General features: G+C 34.8%; 3 protein-coding genes across 14 annotated transcripts in view; 1 reads left to right on the forward strand and 2 right to left on the reverse strand.

Moving 5' to 3' along the window:
- Nucleotides 1-893: 893 nt before the first annotated feature.
- Nucleotides 894-8,886, reverse strand: LOC128166426 (uncharacterized). The gene is made up of 11 exons (XM_052831590.1): nucleotides 8,382-8,886; nucleotides 7,600-7,778; nucleotides 6,311-6,382; nucleotides 6,029-6,207; nucleotides 4,317-4,497; nucleotides 4,023-4,114; nucleotides 3,310-3,458; nucleotides 2,880-3,001; nucleotides 2,252-2,347; nucleotides 2,011-2,148; nucleotides 894-1,831 (listed from the first exon to the last, which is right to left on the reverse strand). The coding sequence occupies exons 1-11, from the start codon at nucleotides 8,788-8,790 to the stop codon at nucleotides 1,754-1,756; spliced, it is 1,695 nt and encodes a 564-aa protein (XP_052687550.1). The 5' UTR covers nucleotides 8,791-8,886; the 3' UTR covers nucleotides 894-1,753.
- Nucleotides 8,622-13,930, forward strand: LOC128166427 (DNA methyltransferase 1-associated protein 1-like). 3 transcript variants are annotated; one of them, XM_052831592.1, is made up of 14 exons: nucleotides 8,622-8,674; nucleotides 9,127-9,180; nucleotides 9,285-9,385; nucleotides 10,073-10,161; nucleotides 10,399-10,519; nucleotides 10,604-10,678; nucleotides 10,873-11,091; nucleotides 11,402-11,509; nucleotides 11,730-11,921; nucleotides 12,071-12,142; nucleotides 12,238-12,310; nucleotides 12,476-12,630; nucleotides 12,819-12,989; nucleotides 13,334-13,930. In XM_052831592.1, the coding sequence occupies exons 3-14, from the start codon at nucleotides 9,293-9,295 to the stop codon at nucleotides 13,394-13,396; spliced, it is 1,431 nt and encodes a 476-aa protein (XP_052687552.1). In that variant the 5' UTR covers nucleotides 8,622-8,674; nucleotides 9,127-9,180; nucleotides 9,285-9,292; the 3' UTR covers nucleotides 13,397-13,930. The 3 variants fall into 3 exon arrangements, with proteins under 3 accessions (XP_052687552.1, XP_052687553.1, XP_052687551.1); XM_052831593.1 differs by lacking the exon at nucleotides 9,127-9,180 and having other exon boundaries at nucleotides 8,656-8,674; XM_052831591.1 differs by lacking the exons at nucleotides 8,622-8,674; nucleotides 9,127-9,180 and having other exon boundaries at nucleotides 9,269-9,385.
- Nucleotides 13,807-22,144, reverse strand: part of LOC128166423 (uncharacterized) — a 31,341-nt gene continuing 23,003 nt past the window's right edge. For 8 of the 10 annotated variants that reach the window (XM_052831579.1, XM_052831582.1, XM_052831578.1 and 5 more), the window contains 16 exons: nucleotides 21,575-21,730; nucleotides 20,876-21,023; nucleotides 20,183-20,453; nucleotides 19,451-19,824; nucleotides 18,997-19,152; nucleotides 18,373-18,489; nucleotides 17,934-18,107; nucleotides 17,555-17,788; nucleotides 17,329-17,412; nucleotides 17,020-17,106; nucleotides 16,829-16,924; nucleotides 16,632-16,739; nucleotides 15,734-15,889; nucleotides 15,513-15,605; nucleotides 15,228-15,371; nucleotides 13,807-14,817 (listed from right to left, as the gene is read on the reverse strand). In XM_052831579.1, the coding sequence (XP_052687539.1) occupies nucleotides 14,779-14,817; nucleotides 15,228-15,371; nucleotides 15,513-15,605; nucleotides 15,734-15,889; nucleotides 16,632-16,739; nucleotides 16,829-16,924; nucleotides 17,020-17,106; nucleotides 17,329-17,412; nucleotides 17,555-17,788; nucleotides 17,934-18,107; nucleotides 18,373-18,489; nucleotides 18,997-19,152; nucleotides 19,451-19,824; nucleotides 20,183-20,453; nucleotides 20,876-21,023; nucleotides 21,575-21,730 (2,437 nt within the window). In that variant the 3' untranslated portion in view covers nucleotides 13,807-14,778. The remainder of the gene's footprint in view (nucleotides 14,818-15,227; nucleotides 15,372-15,512; nucleotides 15,606-15,733; nucleotides 15,890-16,631; nucleotides 16,740-16,828; nucleotides 16,925-17,019; nucleotides 17,107-17,328; nucleotides 17,413-17,554; nucleotides 17,789-17,933; nucleotides 18,108-18,372; nucleotides 18,490-18,996; nucleotides 19,153-19,450; nucleotides 19,825-20,182; nucleotides 20,454-20,875; nucleotides 21,024-21,574; nucleotides 21,731-22,144) is intronic. The other 2 variants (XM_052831584.1, XM_052831585.1) reach the window with 1 other exon arrangement.

A 22,144-nucleotide genomic window follows, 5' to 3' on the forward strand; every position in this document is an offset into this window, starting at 1 on the left:
CATAAATCAAAAGATAAAAGTTACACGACAAATACTTTTAAAAACATCAAGTTGATAAATTTGTCGGCCTTTGAGGGTCTCAAATTTTTTCAATGTAAACTTTTGGTATAGCAACAAGACAAAGGAATATCTCTGATCGCATGCTTTGACACTCCGAGATCCGCACCACTGGCCATGTTTTTTTTTAATAGCACAGCGGTCACCCAACATGCATCTCATAATCATGATAATAGCAGCATGGAATGTCTCGTGGCAAAAAAAAATATTTAGATATTTTACCCCAGAAATTCAGAAAAAATTCTTGGTAAATTTTCGTACTTCAAATCATCATCTACCAGTTGAACTGGGAAGATAAGAGGGTATCCCTTTAAATGAAAGATTTTGTCCTCTCTGTAACACAAAACGTATAATTGTGTATATTTATTACAAAGATATACGAGGTAGGCTGTCCTCCATGAGGTTCATTTTATATAACTTTTCCTAGCTCTATAACCCTTACATTTATATATGTTTACCTCTGACCATGTTATATGTATATTATAATGTTTTTTTTGCCCTCATGTACCATATGTTTGAAATGGTTTTGAGCGAATAAATGAACTGAAGTGGCATGTTTAGTTGTGTAATCGCCAATGCACCCTCAGACTTCACTGATATCGTGAAATTTTGCCATTTGATCTGATCTTGACTAAATAAACCCACAACTCTACGGTCTTTTGCAAAACCTGGGATCTAAATAGAAACTTAAGGATACCATGATCTTGCTATTTTAAGAATTCGATTGTCGGTCAGTATGATCACTAGGTGGCGCTTATGAAAAGATCATGAGATTTGGTGCATCCCTAATAAGCGCTAGCGCATGCGCTTAGCGCTTAAAAAGTTCATGTCTACCATCATTTTTAATATTTTAATCATTTACTATTTCCACACAGAAAAAACAAATCGAGGCCCATGGGCCACATCGCTTATCTGGACAACAATCTTAAAGAGCCCAAAACTTTGATCATTCCAAACAGGGAGAACAGAATCAAGTGGATTATTGTTTAAACTTGTTATTTTTGTGTACCAACTTACTTCCATATCACCAGTAATTTCACGAATATTTTATCATGTTTCACCACATAGTTCAAGCAAGCTAAAGAGTTAACAGAGCTTTTTTAAGTTACTAAGTAACTTTCAGTTATATCAGATATTCAGTTTCCACCCTTTCCTATCCTATACAACTAAATGTAATGAAGATGTTCACTGAAGAGAAGTATTTTGTTATGTTTGTTAAATATTTTTTGAGTATCAAAAATATACAAAGTGCAAACAATCAAATAATCGGCAGCTAGGTGTTAGTTTATAACAACAAGATGCCACCTTGGACAAGACAGAGTGCACATCCACTGGCACCTGACGTTATATTTTTCCATCATAAAAAAATGTACCTCTTACCTTTTAATTTTGAGAAAAATATATAACGTCAGGTGCCAGTGTGTGCATGTATCTAAGAGAACATCAGAATAGGGATGTACTTTAGACAACAAACTCACATGTACATGGAGAAATTCCTCAATGATCAGATAAAATGTCTAATTTACAAGTCATCTTGATAAAATATTAGATTAAATGAGATGTAAATTTCAGATTTTTCTTTTCTGTTTACATATTGCTACAAATTACAGGTGAAAATGCCATTTATGTGCATTTTAAACTAAACTGATTTTTAAGAGATCAACAATATAAGTGTCGTATCACAGCTAAGGTCTGATCACATCCTGATGACTTGAGCCTTTGGTTGGTCTCTTTGTCTGTATGCATTCACAACCTCCAAGCACTGTCTAACAACCTGTAAATATCAATAAATCAATCAATTTATGCCATATTAGAGTGCAGTGAAGTTTTAATGAGCTATAAGCTTGGCTGAATGTGTTTGGGTATTAAATGATTTCATTACAAGCATTCTGCATTCTTATACAAGTTACATGCATCAGTAGACAGTGAACAGAAGAATTCCATTGAATTTACCTTGCGTGTTTCTTGAGGTAGAACTATCCCATCATTCCATACTCTTGAGGCAGCATAAAATGAGGTGGTCTCTGTGTTCATTTTCTGAGTGACCTTGACCTTTACTGCCTCAACATCTGCCCCAGTGCTTGACCCTGCCTAGAAAATATTATAGAAAAATTAAATTAGGACAAAAAGGAAATAAATAAACACATTTATTATTATATGTTATATATTTTAAAAAGATAATAAAAGCACTCACCTGTAGAAGGTCTTGAGTAATTTTATTTGGATTGTCTATACAGAACACAGCATTTGGCCAGCAAAACAGGAAGTTTGGGCTCATGCATCTATTTGCCTGTTAAATAAACAAAAGTAGATTTTCATTTAAAGAGTTCTCTAGTATTGAAATTTCATAAATACAATGAATACGACAATTGGGTATGACACAGGGGAGAATAAGGTAATGATGACTCATTTTGAAAGTAAGCATGTACCAGTACATGTATTGCTTATAACATTAGTTAGACAAAAATAAATCCTTTTATGTGGCATGAAGGCACATAAGGCCAATGCTTATCCCCGGTGGAGCTAAGCGAATGAAAGTCACTGACTCCCCCTGTGTCTGCACCAGTCCATTGCAGGTTAACCCAAGCTGGTACCAAATTTCAGCTGGGTGGACTGAGGCAATGTCTAAGGGCACAACACACAACATCAAGTGTTGACAGCAGGATCTAAACCAGCGACCTTTCAGTCACTGTCATGTGCTCCATACAACGATAGTTAATGAGGAATAATTCTCATATAAGTTTATTTTTCTAACCTATCAGCATACATTCACCTAAAAATTGAAACAAATTAGTAGAAAAATAATTAAGATTGAAACCAACCATGACGTAACTTGTTGGTCCGATGGCATTACCGATGATGAAGGTGATGAGAGGAACACAGGAGCAGCTCACTGCTGATATCATCTTGGCGTGAGCTCTCAGTTTATTGCCATACATTTCCCCTGAAATTATTAAACAATTTTATTACAATGAACATTCAAGTTGCTGCTTTTTATATAATTATGTGTGTGCTTCTTAAGACTACAGATGCACTGTATTAAAAAATAGGTTAGTGCTGGCATCATAACAACACAAGAAATAATTAAAACAAATGATTCAAAAATAAAACACAGCTTCATGCAGCATTATAAACACACTACCAGTATATTACGGTATAGTGTAAACCATCAAAATGGTCTGGGTGCATGTTCCTGGGTACTCCACACAAATATCAGGGAGTATGACCTATTTACAACGCACTGACGATTACCTGACAATGGTGGGTCTGGGTTATCCTGGGTGTTCTGTAGAAATATCAGCGGTATATTACGTTCACAACACAGCTGTACGAAGTGAGCTCCCTTGTCTGCGGCATGCTCGGACAGCCAGCCATTGTTTCCCACAATTCCCACCAGGCACCTGCACAGCCATTAATAACAGCTTTATAAACAATATGTATAATATAAAAATTCTTAGGCAAAGTTCTGAATTATCCAAAATCACCAACTCACATTTTGTGGTAGATAAACAACATTTCTAATATCTATTAAATGATTTTTTTAAAAAATATACTGTAAACGTACTACATTTAGCATGTACAATATTTGGTGGAATATGACCGTTTAACCAGTTAGCATGGATTTGATTTAGCCCATTTTCTTATATATTTCACATTCTGCGATGTACTTGATTTAGCGGACGCCGTTTTCCCCCAAAACACCAAATAGAATACACAGCCAAATGTAATACATTACAGTACTTGGTAGTTGAACTTCGATATCTTGAACACTGATATCTCAAATACAATAGATATGTCGAAGTGATTTGTAAATCCCAACCACTTGTTTTTTAAGCTTTACCATTGATATCTTGAATACTTGGATATCTCAAAGTTTTTGAACAGTCCCATCTAGTTCAAGATAACAAAGTTTAACTGTATTTAAAAAGGAAATATTTTAGCAAACAGAATCTGACATAATTTACCCATGAATATATCCAAAACCAGTGACTAGTGTTGGCCCAAATTTCTTTTTAAATTCACTAAACTGGCTTCCATCAATGATTCTTGATATGATCTGTAAAATAACAGCCATCAATGTTCTGTGCATTCAGTCATCATCAACAGCTAAAGAGGGTTTGGATAGATGTAGGGATTAAAAACTATTTTTGTATCAAAACACTTGTAAATAAACAGTTAGGACATAGTTTATTAAACAGAAACAATCATGTCAATTGTTTATTTAAATCTCACAGTTTAGGTTATAAATATTTTGTTACCTGGTAAATATCAATGTTGTTTTCTGGAGAAATAAGCCCTGGTATATCATTAGCATCATAAAGAGGGGGTTTTGACTCCGATGTACAGGAGTTATGGGATGGAAGAGTTTCAGCAATGTTTCGACCAATCATAAAAGCTTCAGGTTCATCTTCAGCGAAATAATCTGTGCAGCCACTCACACTAATTGATGAAAATGTGATTGTAACATGTGTTTTTTATAACATTTAGATGAATCTATGGTATTTCTATCAATGTAGAAAAAATATATTTATATATCCAAGTCACTGCTGCGACAGAGTGTCAAACATGAATTTCTAATTTAATAATACGAGGGTTGTCCAAAAATAATGAAGACAGGACACATATTTTATAATCTGTTCACTGCAATTTCATTAGACTTCTATGTTTTTTTCAATTACCCTTTGGCAAACAATATTGAAAAATTCAAATCTGTACATTATTTATTTCTGGAGAAAATGAATATATATTATTAAACAACAAGTTTTGTCAGGCAGCGCAATGTGTGACGTCAAAAATTTCCAGTTCTACGTTGTTGCTAAACTCTCCACATCGTTTACGATAACAATAACACTTTATTTACGAAAATGTTTAAAAAAAAAAATAGTATATTTGAACATGCACCCTGAGTTCACATTCAACATATACTTCTAGTTTTGTTTTTTTGAAATATTTTCTAACTGAAGTACAAACGATTTGTCAGCTCTGGACTTGCCCTGTATTACTTGTTGTCAAACGTCCGTCTTGCCGAAATGTGTCTTTCAGCATTTTGACGTCCATTGATATCGTTCGGGGTTTCTTTTTTCCACTTATTGTCATCATAATTTTTCAAATATTTTCAATGATGTTTAACTACTTATTCACAAAACACATTTCTAATCGAGTTTGTTAATTTCATTTACTTCCAAGTCCACTAAGGATTTATTTCATGGTCTTTACAAAATTGTATCAGTTACTGCTGCACCGCCTTAAACGCTGACATCGTCATTTTATTGCGAGTTAACTTTTCGACTTGTCACAACACGCGCTATAAAATATTCAAAAGTTTTGTTATAGCCAAAACATTTTCTAAGTAAATAATAGAATTATTATGAAATATTAATATATGTTTCATTTTTATTTCTTTCATTAGAAAAGTACATTTCCTCCCAATTTTCATTTCATTATGTTGATTTTAACTTTTTGTTTATGACATTGCGCCGCATGTCGAATTTCTAATCTAACATGCTCTCATTTCACTAATTTAATCTCAATCAATATTTGATTTTAAAACATTATTTGAATGCAAATTTCTTTAACCCTTTGTGGCACAAATTTCAACTTCCTTTGTCTTCGATTAACTGAATAACGCCGTTTGTCTACGCTATTTTGGGACAACCCTCGTATGCTTTCAAAAAAGACAGAATGCCTTGAGATTTAACTGACTGTTGAAATACTGATACAAATCATGATAAATGTATCATCTTCATATTTGTATTAGCTATTACACTGTATTATGACTACATAGATATGTATATTGTTAATATGTTAATGTTAATGCTATGTCTATGTTCACTGATTTATAGATGGGGATGTCATGAATGCTACAGTACAGTAATACCTGTACATTTAAGGTTGTTTTATGACTTGCCAAAAATGCCATAGAAATAGTGATTGCAATAATATCTGTAAATGAAAAAGATTGATATAATACCTGCAGTGTAACGTTGCACCACCCAAATCCTCTGCACTGATCACTTCCCCAGTAGCTGCCTTCACAAGTGGTGGTCCTCCCAGGAATATGTAGCCTTGTTTATGAATCATCACAGCTTCCTCTGCCATTGTGGGTATATAAGCACCCCCAGCTGTACAGTTGCCACAGACTATTGCTAACTAAATAACCAAAAACACATACAAAACAAGACAACAACAAAACAGATTTACGTTAAGAGCATTGTGGTCTTTGTTAAATACAATGTTGAGTTCTGCTCCCAACCTGAGGTATTCCTAAGGAAGACATCACTGCTTCATTATAAAATGTCCTTCCTCCAGGTAAAAATATTTCAGCCTGAAAATAAGAAATACTCAGTAGATCATAATTCATTAGAAACCAAAATTTTATTGGCAATTTGGGAATTTTTCTACTTTTCTACATTCATTTTAAGTTTTATACAATGTATGTAATACGTCTCTATACTGTAAATTCCTAATTAAACGTGATGAATTAATATCCGCGTAAAATCGCGAGAAGCCCATCTTGCAAATTCTAAAATCTCGCTTTTAATTTTCGGACACATGTAAACTACATCACCCCTGCAAATGTTATTGTCATTAAAATTTTAGACCACGTGGTTTTATTTGACCCTTTCAGTTTCGCAGTAAAAATCGTGCCTCGTGTTTATAGTCTAGTTCATAAAATCTAGGTACTATTGTAGTCAATTATTAAATCTAGAGGTTTATTGATTTTAATCTTTATCTTCATTAATAGGTGGATAAAATGTGTTCTAGAAATAAATGTAAAAATACAAAAGACAGTTTTTGTCTGCTGTTGCAACAATTAAAATGCTAAGTAGAGATCCCCCCTGAGGATTAGTTTTCGATCCGCGCCTGACCTAGTAATAGCATCAATAGTGAAACAGACTATACTATTTTATGCAGAATGTTCCTTGAAAATGACTCGATATACTAAGTTTTTATGCAAAACAGACATCCATTACTTTTTTTAACACATGGTATTGCACATCACAAGCATCAAACATGGATATGATTTTATTAAGCCACGCAATGTTTATATTTTCAACCACTCAACACGTGGTCGAACACGAACGATAACTCTGTTCTGAATATTATCGTTTAATATGAAAACCGCTAAATGGTGAAATAAGACAAGCATATTAAAAGAGTTTCATGTTTTAACAAAAACCAAAGTAGGATACGATATGGAAAACGACCAGTACTTACGTATTTTGAGAATATTATCCGAACACTTATACTTCCGCTCGAAATTTCACAGGAACTGAACAAATCTCGGTGAAGTCCCGTGAACTTTCATTCGAGCACCTCTGGATTTATTACATACTTAGCAACAATAAAGAAAACATTCCGAACACATTCGCAGGGGTGTACATGAAATATGATAAAATTTTGATTTTCCCAAGTTTATGTTCTCGCAACTTGATGGAAAATCGTTGAATCGTGGAATTAAGTACTCGCATATAATAAGGAATCTACAGTACTGCTCTGTGATAAATTTAAACAACTTTTTTTTCTGAATCTGAACGTTACCTGAAGAGGCAGAAAGCCGCCACCAGATTCAACTACATAGTATGTAGGAAGTCTGTTGTGCTCAGCAATTTCTTGCACTCTTAACTGTTTCTTGAGAGCAACAGGGTAAATAGTACCTCCCTTCACTGTAGCATCATTGGCAATTATCATGCATAACCTTCCATGAATTCTTCCAATACCTAGTTTTAAAGAAGTCAAATATGAAACGAAATACATTTCCAAAATTGAGTGAATTCACTGAAAGTAATACTTGTAGCTCAAATGCATGCAGTTATCAAACTTTGAGATCATTCACTGAATTGATCACAATAAGCTACTGATTATCAATAAGGGACATGTATTCAAAAGTTGAAGCTGTATGGTCAAAAGATAAATGAAATATGATTAAAACATGATGGTCAGATTTGTTCAAGACACCAGATAGCTCAGTTGGTAGAGCACCTGACTAGAGATTCAGGGGTGTGGGTTCGACTCCAGGACTTGTCCATCTTTGGTTCTCCCATTCCATTTTTTTTTCAACCCCTGGTTCTTTCCCTGGCAGGAGTTCCAGGGGTTGGCATGGCATCAAATTTACCAGGATGGGAGAAATAATGATGGGGCAGACTGGGACTCAAACTTGGGTCTCCTGAATCTCTAGCCAGGTGTCCAATCAACTGAACTATCTGACATCAGTACCGCGATATTTGAACCGGTCTAACCATCACAAACCTAAAACCATACTGTTTGATGTCAGATGAATATATTATCAAGTAAATTAAGTAATACAACAGGTGTTGAAATACCAGATATCATTCCTGCTCGCGGAACATCTCCATATGGCATCCCTAGGCCTGCTGACAACCCCAACTCTAAGAAATCCTCTTCATCATCCAATAGCAACCGGAGTCTCTCAGAAGCTAGAAGTTTCTTTTGTTTCAGTGTGTGTCTCTGAACAGCGGCTTCACCACCTCCTGATTTTGCAAGTTCAACATGCTTTGTATATTGATCTAATAGCTGTTTATAATTCTTTTCATTTCTTTCAGATTCGACAGGATCAATTGATGTGTCTTGGATCACTCTGAAACTACTTTTGAACGTCCGATTATTCGTTGAGTTTGAGGTTGTGATGAACCTTGTGCTTGAGGTCTCTATTATTGGAAGACTTTGTAATAATCTTCTTGCATATAGCAACTGACATATTGGTTTAAGCATGGTTACCTCTATTTTTACATAGTCCGGGTATACATAACATTACTTCTCCATGGACTTTGACTTACTTTCGCTTTGTCGAATGTAATAGACAAGTTTAGCTTTATTTATTCGTTCGTTCTATTTAATGAGTCATTTTGAACTTATAGGCGAATTCTAAATTGTTACAAGTCGTATTGTCGCATAGATGTGTCCTGTTTAAAAATCAATCATATAGTTTACTTACCATATGCATGATGTGCTTATCTGTCACGAACGAACTATTAAAATAGCGAGAGGGGGTACTTGCTTGGGATCATACAAACGTTTTAACAAAAGAAATATTTTGATTAATTTTAGAAGTTGCACCTTAACATTGAACAAAAAATACTTGGTGGGAGAAAAAAGCCAAAAGTATGTATTTTTTGCATTTGTTGGATTAGACAAATAAGTATAAGATAAATCAATTGTTTCAAAGTGTTTTATCTGCATAACTTACACAATGAAATTACTTTTAGTTGTAAAGATGGCAGCAGGAATGGATGTTAGAGATATCTTAGAATTAGAAGGACCAGAGCAACAGTTTATTACAAAAGATGCTTTGATGAATGACAGAAAGGTACACATTCAATAGTTTTTAAAAAAAATTGCATCAAAGAAGTTTGAATGACTGTTGACATATTTGACACTTATATGTTTTTCGGTGTGATCGTGTTGAGGGTGAAGCCAATAAACACAATCGAATTTTCACTATCAATAATTTATTTGCAATAGATTAATCGTAAACCTGTTCAGTAGGATCCACCTATCTATGTATTCATATAATGCTAAATGCCACACATTCAGTATATGTTATGACGTCATATTAGCAGACATCACTAGACAATTTCTGTCGCAGTGGCAAAAATGGGAACATGTAGAAAATAATTGGAAAATAATTGTTAAGTAATAACATATTTTATCAATCTTTAAAACAGGTATGTCTGAGTGTGTTTATTGCTCATTTTACCTCATAAACAATTATTACCAAACATGAAGTTAGTACATGTAAAAGATTCAGAATTCAACACGGATTCCGGTGATGTCACTGTGCATAAAGTGATTCTTTTTTCCTCCATATTGGAAATTTTTTTCAACTTCATAGGTATAAAGTATAATTTCTATATTTTTGGCATATATACACATGTTGTCTATTGGGAGAGCTTTACTCTCATTTACCCAAAGGGCCCTTGGAGAGCTTCGCCCTCTATGATTTGTGTTTATACATATTTTGGATTAAGTCATACTTGTTCATGTATTCCTGTAGAAAAAGGTTGCAAAGAAAACTGATATGTCATTCAAGCGACCAGAAGGAATGCATCGAGAATTATGGGGGCTTTTGTGGACAGATAATAAGTAAGCATGAACATGTAATTAGGTTAAAAAGGAGTTGTTTAGTCACATCATATTATTTTATAAACTGTAGACAAAAAGTTGAAACTTTAATTTCCTTATTACCATACACTTACTTTCAAAGGAAAAATAAGTGAAAATGGTTGAATTTTCTGTCAAATTTTGAAATAAGTTGAGGAGGCAGTCAAAATAATTGTACAAATACTGTTAGTTTGTCAATATGATAATTTGGTCTTTCAGAGATGCACCTCCAATCATACCAACAGATACAAACCAAGGATATAAACAAATGAAAGCTAAAATCGGTAGTAGCAAAGTCAGACCTTGGAAATGGATGCCGTTCACAAATCCAGCAAGAAAGGTATGTATTACATGTACTAACTTTACAGGAGTCACTGCATTTACATAAACCAATAAGATGATTGCCATTTATTAATCATAATAGGATGGTGCTGTTTTTTATCACTGGAGAAGAGTAGCAGATGAAGGAAAAGATTATCCGTTTGCACGCTTTAATAAGGTATGAATATGAGTATAAGGATTTGTTTTTTATTTCTACTTCGGAACAAGAGTAGCATTGGATATTTTTAACACATTTTGCAATTATCGTTTGTAGTAAATATTGTAAATAGAGAACTGAGGAACAAAGGTTAATTTAAAATAAAATAAAATAGGATAACAAAATGTAGAAATGATATTTTGTGATACATATAGGCGGTAGACATCCCTGTATACTCTGATCTGGAGTACCAGCAACACCTCCATGATGACAACTGGACAAGGCAGGAGACAGATTTCCTGTTTGACCAATGTAAACGTTTTGATCTACGCTTCATTATTGTCCATGATCGCTGGGATAGAGACAAATTCCCGAACAGAAGTGTAGAGGACATCAAGGAAAGATACTACAGTATATGCAACACACTGACCAAGGTACTCCTATTGTAAAAATCTGGGCAATGATCTTACTTCACCATTGTCAAACAAATGGAATGTTTTTGTGTCAATGAGAAAAGTAAATTCAAGAACATTACTGAAATTATAATAATTTACAATCAGTATATTATATATATGTGTATTAAACAAAGGAAAAAAAATGTTTTATTAAAAACTATGTTTTCAACCAACATGAAAATACTTTCCATTGTATTTGCATAGGTAATGATATATAAACGTAGCTATCATTATACCTGATTTTATCAGGTCTTTGGATATAACTCTTATTGAATATATTTGTATACAGGTGAGGGCTCCACAGGGATCAGAGCCAAAAATCCGAGCCTTTGATGCCGAGCATGAGAGAAAACGAAAACTACAGCTTACCAAACTGTTTGACAGAACTCCTGAACAGGTGGGCGTTGATATATTGGTGCATTTCTACTGAAGTCAACTGTTTGCATAAAACCCAGTCCTTTGATGTATATTTTTGTCTTTGTCACCTTATAATGGAAAACACTATGGCACATAGGAAAGATTGCCTTAAAAAATTATACACACTGAGTTAAGACTTAAGTTTTGTGTTAATATTTAAAAATGTTTTACTTTGAATGTAATAACAATGAATTTCCTAGGTGGAGGAAGAAGAGCATTTGATTGCTGAGCTGAAGAAGATTGAATTGAGGAAGAAAGAGCGGGAAAAGAAGACACAGGATCTACAGAAACTGATCACGGCAGCTGACAGTAACTTTGACGCTAGGCGGTCTGAGAAGAAACAGACAAAGAAGAAAATACACACACCTCATCAAAAGATCAACCCAACAGTTGTAGGTGTTGGCATAAAAAAAATCAAACTAAGTTAAAGAGAAATTGTTAAGACACATTGGTGGAAAAAATGTTAAAAAAAAAATTACCCACACCATTTTCATGTCAGAAACATATGTATTGTAAATTGAATTATTTCTTGCACCTTTAGTCTACACCAGAACCCAGTGGAATCAAATTTGCAGATTTCAAGACCTCAGGAGTATCATTAAGAAGTCAGAGGGTAAGATATTGTGGATAATTTACATTCAGTTATAGAATTGTGGTCATGTTCTTTCATAAGAAACTATCATGCTCAAATACTTCCTGTATTTTCAGATGAAATTACCAGCATCAATAGGCCAGAAAAAATTAAAAGCAATAGAACAAGTTCTTGAGGAACTTGGCATAGGTAACACAACTTAGTTTGGAATTGCAAATATCTTCAATGAATATGAATTATTATATTTACGGATTAAATGTATGGAGCAAGAAGGGAACCAACATGTATTTGAAGTTTATGTAATATTTTTTCAGCTTATTATGTACTTTGTATGGTTTTGAATATCTGTTTTAGAATATAGCCCAATTCCCACAGAAGATACAGTTACACATTTCAATGAATTACGACAAGATATTGTCTTGCTTTATGAACTGAAAATAGCATTGGCAACATGTGATTATGAACTGGAGTCTCTGAAACACAGATTTGAAACATTAGCACCAGGAAAGGTAGGACATTTCATGTGTGCTATATTTGTTCCCAAAAAATTTATTTTAGTTTCTAAGTCATAGACTTTAAATGATAGACTTAAAGTAAATGGAAATTCAAGTCAACATGCTGGAATTCTTCCATTCTTTACATTTTCCAGTATTACATGTACCTGCACTATGAATATAATTTTTTTTTTACCTACTAGCCCTTACCAGTGGAAACGTGTATCAAATCTGAGCCAGAATCCTCTGTGTTGAGTGCAGAGACGACGGGATCGATGGTCAATCCCAGCCTCTCCCCCGACTCCCCCTCCAAACAAAAGAAGCTTGCTGAAGCCATAGATGTTCTCAACGCCAACCCACCTGGAACTCCAAACGTAAGATTGAAAGGCTTTTATATCTATCACTCATATGAAGTTATTGCAGTTACAGTTCATTTTCCTTTTCTTGTACATGTATGTCAGAGTATATTCACAAATGAAACCAAGGTGATATGCATGTATATATATAGGAGCATTTGTATTCGGTTTGCAAACAATAGTCAATATATATATTTGAACATACTTACTGGTAATACATGTATGTTATATGAGCTGTGAAATTTCAGTGCAGTTATTTTAGAGTGTTATATTATACTTTTTTCCGTAAATTCTATCAACACATTGTTACCAAAATGCATTTACAATGAGAAGTTATGTAATAAACACAATTATATTTTCAGAGAAAAAGGAAAGCAGCATTAGAACTTCCAAATATGCTGAAGAAGATCAAACAGAAAATGTGATCTTGAGTTCCTTGAAAATTCTTTTTTTAAGATGTGTTAGTATTCAGAGACCTAAAAGCTTCGAGAGTAATGTTTTCCATTGGTAACACATACCAGAACTGGGTATTGTAGTGCCGATGGACAGCTATTGGTGCGGGAAGACTTTATTTCATAATGAATGCTTCTATTAGGATCAGCTAATGCATAAAAATGTATTGGAATTGAAGAACAAAACTGAATTGATGTCCAGCTATCGGATTTGTTTAGGTTTTCAAGCTGTGCTAGACAGAGGACTATTTACAGTGATGTGACATTACTACATTTTGCTTTAGTATGGAATATGAAAAAAGTGGGGTTTTTTGGCGACATTAGTGCTATCAAACATCTGGCAAGTTTTCCAATAAAAACAGAAGACTCAACAAACACTGTCATATGTTTCTTCCAAGTTTAATCGATAGCATTTGTTTGTACATATAAATAGTCAATTGTTTAGTATCACAGTCTGTTTATAAATATATATTAGCAGTGCATGAAATAAATAATATAACAATGCAATCTTGGCCTCTCTTTACCACTTAACGTCAGTGGTTTATCCTATAACTCAGAAGGACATTCATATGAGACCCAAGTTTGCAGAACACATCTAATGAACTTTACTTAAAAAAATCTACTGATGATTAATAAATTAAAAATGATGAAATAATATGTACAAATGCTTTAAATAAACTCTCTCTATTGATGAACAACTAGAATACCATCAATAAACATCAGTATGCTAGGGAGAAGCAGTGATGGTGCTTACTAAAAGAACATGAACATTCTGTATATCAACAGAGCAGAACGTGGGTAATAAGTAAACATAACTAATTTTTGTCTTCACTATGCTAAGTTCAAGAATAATTACAAAATTTCACTTAAAAGACTCCCGTCTCTTTTATGTACATTGTTTGTCAATAAATTATGGGTTAAACAATGAACATAAAAATATATCATTTATATAATAAATCATAACACATAAACATTGCTATACAAGATGAAAATTTCATTGTCATGGTATAAGAACATGCATGTATTAATTTAAGCATATTGGCAACATCTGTTAATGAATAGGTTATTCAATAAATAATATACAAGCATAGTTCATCAGAACTGTAGTAACAATTGCAGGTAATATATACATAAAAGAGTTTTTAAATGTACATGTAAAAACCGGGCATCTAAAATAATTATATGCACGTATTTAAAATTGGCACTGGAAAGCTTGTACAGTACATGATAAGATTAAAAATATCTGTGATTATTGATCACAACTACACATACACATAATGCACTAGTGAGAATTCTTGTTGCACGCTTCACTCCTGTCAGAAAAAGCACACCATAAAATCTATGGATGGTCGACTTTATTTCACATTTCCTTCCTCATAGAGTTTGTAGACCAACTGAAAAAATTCAAAGATCACATCAATGAAATATTGATAAGTTTGCTGACGACTTTCTCAAATGATATCAATCAAAATCAATGTTGTTTTTTTTTGTATTTTTAAAAGCATTTGCTGGTTATAATTTTGATTTGCTAGAACTGAAGAGTGTCTCTGGACTTCAAAATTATGTCATAAAGAAATGTTTTAGTAATTTAATTCCAAACCAACTACCAAAAATATACAAGGGACTATTCAAAGTGACAAACCAGAAATGTTACTTTAAAAGTGCCCATGTAGATATTACTTGTAAAGTGCATGTGTTTGTTCATGTTTGAATTGTGCTTGGACTAAAGAAAAATTATTCCTTTACAAGGGCAATTTTCTCTATAAGAAAGGTATATATATTCCCTTTAGTGGAGCTTTCTTACATTCTTGAATTTGATGGCCAGTCCATCAACAAATTGTTCAGCTGTTTTTCCAGTGGGAACCATGGACTCCAAAGGTTTTCCTGGTCGCTCCCTGGCGTACTTATCCTCCCACTCCGGGGGAATGTAGTCAGTGTTTACCTCAAGCTAAGAACGAGATAAACAATTAAAAACCAAAAAAATTCAGACAGTAAATTACCTTAAATATGATACAAAGGTATTAACTCTTAAGATTTTAATGATTTACACAAATATTTTAAAGTGGTCATACACCAGGAGAGAACTTACCAGCTTGTCACCGGGAGCATCTCCTGCCAATTCATCATCTCTTCTACCATCTGCTAGACGGACATACACAGATCCTCCCTCCAATAAATGAATCTACACAAAAAGAGAACAATAACGATAGCTTTTGGTCTGCTTAAGAGACAATAAAGAGACAATCTGGTTTGTATTCTATCATACACCCAAGCACATTTTACTGATTTTGAATTCAGTAAAACCCCTACTGTTCCACTGCGGATGTTTCTCTCCATCCAGTCTTTACAGGGTTCTCTGGCCAATTGTTTGAGCATCTGAGGGGAGGGGGATCCATCGTACAGTGGGAGCTGGAACGTGGAGGTGTAGCAGTAGTGGTCGGTGAACACCTGGAGAGCAGTCCATGCCTGGAATCAAGGTCAAGGTGTAAATTAATACAACTAACATGTACTGTCTTTTTGGATTATAATTTCTTTATACTGTGCATAAAGCAATTACATGAAGAAGACAAATAAAATTCATCATTTTAATGATCTGAACACATTTATCTAAGGAAGATTAAATACAATAGTGCTAATACACTGTTGAATATTTTGCATATATGATATTATAAATACTATAAAGGCCCTTATCATTGCTGACTGTTAAGAATGCAATTGCCTAGGCTACCTGTTTCAGTAATCCATATTCATTGTTCTATTTGACCTACCTGTTCCAGTAAGCCATAATCATAGCTCTCTTTGGCCCACCTGCTCCAGTAAGCCATATTTATAGTTCTCAAGCCATATTTATAGTTCTCTTTGACCTGCCTACTCCAGTAAGCCATAATTATAGTCCTCTTTGACCTTCCTGTTCCAGTAAGCCATATTTATAGTTCTCAAGCCATATTTATAGCTCTCTTTGGCCCACCTGCCCCAGTAAGCCATATTTATAGGTCTCTTTAACCCATCTGTTCCAGTAAGCCATATTTATAGGTCTCTTTAACCCATCTGTTCCAGTAAGCCATATTTATAGTTCTCTTTGACCTACCTGTTCCAGTAAGCCATATTTATAGTTCTCTTTGATCTACCTGTTCCAGTAAGCCATATTTATAGTTCTCTTTGACCTACCTGTTCCAGTAAGCCATATTTATAGTTCTCTTTGACCTACCTGTTCCAGTAAGCCATATTTATAGTTCTCTTTGGCCACTGAGACCTGGACTTCCTGTAGGTGGATGATGACAGTCAGGAAGCGATGATAAGATCTGGACGGGAAGTGCTGTAAGAAGAACCCAATACACTACGTAGTACACTTTAGTCATTTTAATCCAAATACACGAGTTTATCACTTATCATGCTGGTCTGTACCTTAAATCCATCTCTCCACTGTGGAGATGTGTTGGTGGATTTTAGATCCAGAAACTCTGTAAACACCAACTTGTCATAAGTAGCATGTGGAGCACCCTGGAAATTGGAACAAATTTTGAGAATAAATATAAATAGTATTGTAATATCTATATCAACCCAGAAAAGTTGAGATAACTATGATATTGTACTACCATGTAGAAAGCTGCTGGTGGATTGAGACAAATGTGAGCATGAGTAAAGTTTGTCCACGGTAAATTTGTAGCACCATCAACAGCAACCTGTCAACACAAATACAGAGGTGTACATGTGATTTCAACAATGTCAAATGGAAATATCAGAACCTGATATTTATGAGAACTAGGCCACTGAGTACCAACCTTTATTCCCTGTTTAGGATTGTACTGACATATAAAAGTCAAATGTGTACATGTGATTTCAACAATGTCAAATGGAAATATCAGAACCTGATATTTATGAGAACTAGGCCACTGAGTACCAACCTTTATTCCCTGTTTAGGATTGTACTGACATATAAAAGTCAAATCAATATCCAGAGGTTTGTTGTCCCCCTTGGTAAGTTTGTTCTATAATAAAGAAGTGTTATAAATTTTATCTATGACATGCAGTTATTTTGCTTTCATTGAACTGCTTCGAATGAGCATCCCACATCATTTTTTAAAAATAAATTGCAGTAAAAACTGTATCGCAAAAGCATCAGTTCCTGACCCTGATGTATTCCTCCAGGTTCTTGTCACTACGGTAAAAGCTCTCCTTGGCCTGGGCGATCTTGGCCACTGCATCTCGAACTTTAATGGCCGGTCTCCTCATCATGGAGTGGAACAACTTACTCTCTCCTTTAGACGGCATACATTTTGTGGAGAAATAAATCCTGTCTGTGTATCTAGGTCTGGGCTGGTACAAGCCGAGTCTTAACCAATCAGCTTGAGGAACTTTACTTTGCTGAGAAGACAAAAAAAAATCCAAATAAATATTGATCTTGACACTATTGGTTTTATCTTTTGTCCAAAAGGACTGTAATTTATAAAAGTTATTACATATCATGTACAAATAAAAGATTAACTCATTGCTTACTGTTTATACTGACCTCAAGAGCTTTTCCTGATGGCCCCTTGGCTACTCTAGTCAACCTCACTAGGAGGGAAGCACAGGGCACGTATCTGACCCCTGAATCCCTGATCACAGACTCAGTGAGAGGGTCAACCCCATTGGGTCCCTGGCTGTACAACCTCAGCTGGTGGGCTCCTTCATTGAGGGACACCTGTAACAAAAAGAAACTTACTGAATACAGGCCATACAAATATATTGTTACAAAAATGTTATTTTAGATTAAGAGTTCTTTTTGTACAGTATACATGTATAATATTTCTCTGGAGTATATATATCTTTAAAGCTACACTCTTAAAAGAAAAAAAACTTTTTTATTTGTACATTGTAATTTAATGGTGAATCAATGCTCTCTTGCAAGAATATTTTCTGTTTTGTACAATGTAAATTTTGGTGAATCAGCATGGTTATGGAGTTACCTGAAGCCCTGGTTTATCTATGTTAGGTTGTCTCTCTGTACCAGATTCCACAAACACATTCAGGGTGGCATACCCAATCACAGTCAGCTGTTTGTAGAAGTTGTCCACAGTGTACACCTACAATCAGAACAGTCCTTATTCAACATTGCCATCATAATTCAGATCCCTAGATATACTACTACATGAATTTTAAACATTTTTTTTATTTAAGAAAAAATAATTTAATTCTGGTTGTTACGCGCTTTCTGATTGGCTAAAAAAAAATTTTATATCGTATAAAGAATGTTGCCTACGTCATAGTAAGACTAACGTCAAAAACGTATCAATACGCCTGACGTTACGTTTAAATTTTGTACAATTTTTATGTCATTTTAAAGGTCAAATGACAGTTTTTATCTACAATGAAGAGTAAAAAAATTAAATTATAAGCAATGAATTCAATATTTATTAGTTTTATACGATATAAAATGGTTTGGAACATTTTACGCCTTTTTATAAACCGCTTCACGGTTTATAAAGTGTAAACTGTCCCAAACCATTTTATATCGTATAAAACAAATAAATATTGAATTCATTCCGTAAAAACAAAAACCTTTTATAACAGTAATTGAAAAGCATGTTTACCTTGAACATGATGGTCGAGGAGGGTGGAATGTTGTTTTCTCTGAACTCTGTTTTGGTCTCATAGACTGGGTTATATATGTCACTGTCCAGGTTAACGGTGGCATTTATATCCTTCCCATGTACCTCATACTTCCTGTCCAGCACTCGCCCTGCCACCTTATTGGGTACAAAACAATTTGTTAAATTTCTTTTCTAAGACTATGTTAGTTATCTTTGACTTTTGATAAAATATACCAAGAGAAATGGTTTCTTATACACTGTTAACATGAGATATCAATTACAATCATGTTTTCATCCAAGTTACTTCTGAAATAGTGTCAAATGTTATTCAATAAAAATTCATAAAAGTGTATCATAGATTACTTTTTATAGTCAATGCGATTGTGAGATTGCTTTCCAGTAACTTTATTCTTAACAATGACACTAATCAAAGAAAGGGTACAACACCACTAACCTTGCTAAAAGTGACAGAATCTGGAAGATATCTGCAACCGTCCACATAGACATCAAACCCATCCCCGGACAGGAAGGGGTCCCTACAGGGCTTGCTTCGTTCAAACGGGAGCCAGGAATACTCCGGGAGGACGTCCTCCCCGTCCTCTGACATGTCACTGGGGGTAAGGGAGCCCGGGCGGGGATTCCCCTGGAAGATGTGTATTCTGAGGGTGGCCTTCCCGTACCTTCTCCAGTCGTGGTTTCCTTGGATTTCCTCCAGAGGGACCTGGCCTGGGTCAGGGACTGGGGGCGTGTACAGCCTCAGCGTGTGGGTGCCTGTGTTTATCTGCATTGTCTTTGGGTTGAAATTTCTCCTCCCTCTAACACTCAGATCTGCAACAGACAAGCATGTTAGTAACTCTGATTCCTCTTTCTGAAATCAGAGCAGTGGATGTCATTAATCAAGCACACGTATCAGTGTTCATAGTTCTGTTTAGATTTGGTAATGGCAAAGTTAATTGATCGTCTAAAGTGTTCAGAGTTATGTGGACATAATTTTTAGTGTCAGCTATATCAGCTAGAGCATTGGTTTGTATAAGGATGTACCTCTGAGAGTGAGAGTTATAATCCCTAAATCCTCCAGATTTAACTCTCAAAGACTAAAAGATGATTTCAGTTTCAACATACAGCAGTTTTTTTAAGAAAACAAGTCAATAATGTCAAAATACAACAATGAGGTCCTCCTGCTTACTTTCTGTACACAGCACTAAGGGAATGGCAGTCCATGCAATCAGAGTTTCCTCGTCATACAATGTGGCTTCATTTCCTTGGTCCGCTTCAAAGCCGGACGGTTCACTCTGCCTTTTCCGCAGGTAAAAGCGTGCAATAAGAACCATATCACCTTGCAAGTCTACATCATTAAATGTGGCTTCCTGTTGTCCAAACACGTGGTAGTTTTGCTTAAAGTTTGATTTGACTGCAGTTGTACTGCAGGTAACAGGACTAATGGATGACTGTACAAGCTGAAAGTACAAGTTTTACAGTGTCAGTCATATTCAGTAATTACTCTTCAGAACTCTTATGCAAGTACAGTACTGTAAACATGACTATTTTTACTAAGGAAAATTTTGTAATATATGGTATTATAAAATTCCAAAGCAATTATGATTTCTTATTTTTATCCTATAATGATAAATATTTGTTGCAGTAAAATATTTTCCAGAATGTGTGATGTTTTACTACAAAACAAACTAAGAATACAAATAATTTCTCTTTGCCTTCAGTCATATACATTGTATATCCCATCATACATCACAATGAGTTACCTTCTCTCTTTCTACCCTATGTTACAATCAGTTACCCTTCCTTTCCCCTTTCTATTCTTGTTATGTTAAAATGAATTACCTTTCCCCTCCCCTTCCCTAATTACGTAACAATGAGCTACCTTTCCAGTGGAGGCGTAGTAAGCCGTAAGGCGGACTTTCCCCTCCCCTCCCTCCGCATGCTTGACGCGGTCAACCTGGAATCCTATTGTTGTATCCTGTGGCTGGACCCGGCCAGTTTGGATACTGGGTAATCGCTGTTCCTGGCGGCTAATGAAAAAGTTACATTGGTATAAGTACTGGCTGTTGGTGATTTATTGAATGACATCACATGTATACATCGATATAGGTAGGAGGTATTGTCTGTCATAAATCAAGAAATGTCATCAAAATTTAAACTTAAAACAATTGAATTCTGTTATGATCATATCACATGGATTATCCGATTCCTTTAATAAGACTATACACGGCTATACAGAACTGTACATTGTCCACTGAAAGCTGGTCAAACCTTGCTACATACAACTGTATTAACTGTTAGCAGCTATTTTGTGTATACTAACATTAAAGAGGCATAGCTAAAGATTACTTGCCAATTCACAAGAGCTACTGAACATTTCAGTAGTGTTTTCATTTATTAATTAAACAAAACAAGAGATATTGTGTTAATCAAAAACAAACTTTGATAAAAATATACTATGCATAAATATTGTAAACTCTTTTTCATTAGGTGGTTATCAAAAATCCATCTGTAAACATCCGTACATGGCGGAATTAGCTGTTACTACAGAAGCACTGAGAAGCCCACTGTACAGCTATACCTGGGGTGTTCCTCCTCACCCTCCTCAGATGGAGGGATGGGGAGAACCCGGCGTGCAGTGCGAGGTGCAATAGGTGCAGGTGCAACAGGTACAGCAGCAGGAGGAGTAGGGACTGGTGTACGATAGGTGTGATCGTAATGGTCGAGATCAGGGCCTCTGAAAACATGCCCATATACTGTAAAATGCATGATACATGCCTGTCTCGAGATCGGGCCTCTGAAAACATGCTTAAATACTGTAAAATGTATGATACATGCATGCCTTGTATTACATGTATACCTTGCATCTACTGCTGTCTGAATCACATGCTTTTGTTTCATACAAAGCTTATGTTGGGTCTTATTAGAGGCACTAATCATTGGTTGCCTTTACCCTTGCTCAGTGGACCATGAGTTGTACTCGCTTTGTGACGCTTCAGATATTGGGGAACAATATCGTACTTGCTTTTTGGGTAGATTTCTGTTTCTGAAGCTAAAAAGAATTAATTTTTTTCTAGGTTTTACTGGTATTATGTACCTTTTTCTTTCAATAATTCAAAAATCTTCACAACTTAAATATTAGTTTTATATC

The sequence above is a fragment of the Crassostrea angulata genome, chromosome 10 (assembly GCF_025612915.1).
Source record: "Crassostrea angulata isolate pt1a10 chromosome 10, ASM2561291v2, whole genome shotgun sequence".
Classification (NCBI taxonomy): Eukaryota; Metazoa; Mollusca; class Bivalvia; order Ostreida; family Ostreidae; genus Magallana; species Magallana angulata.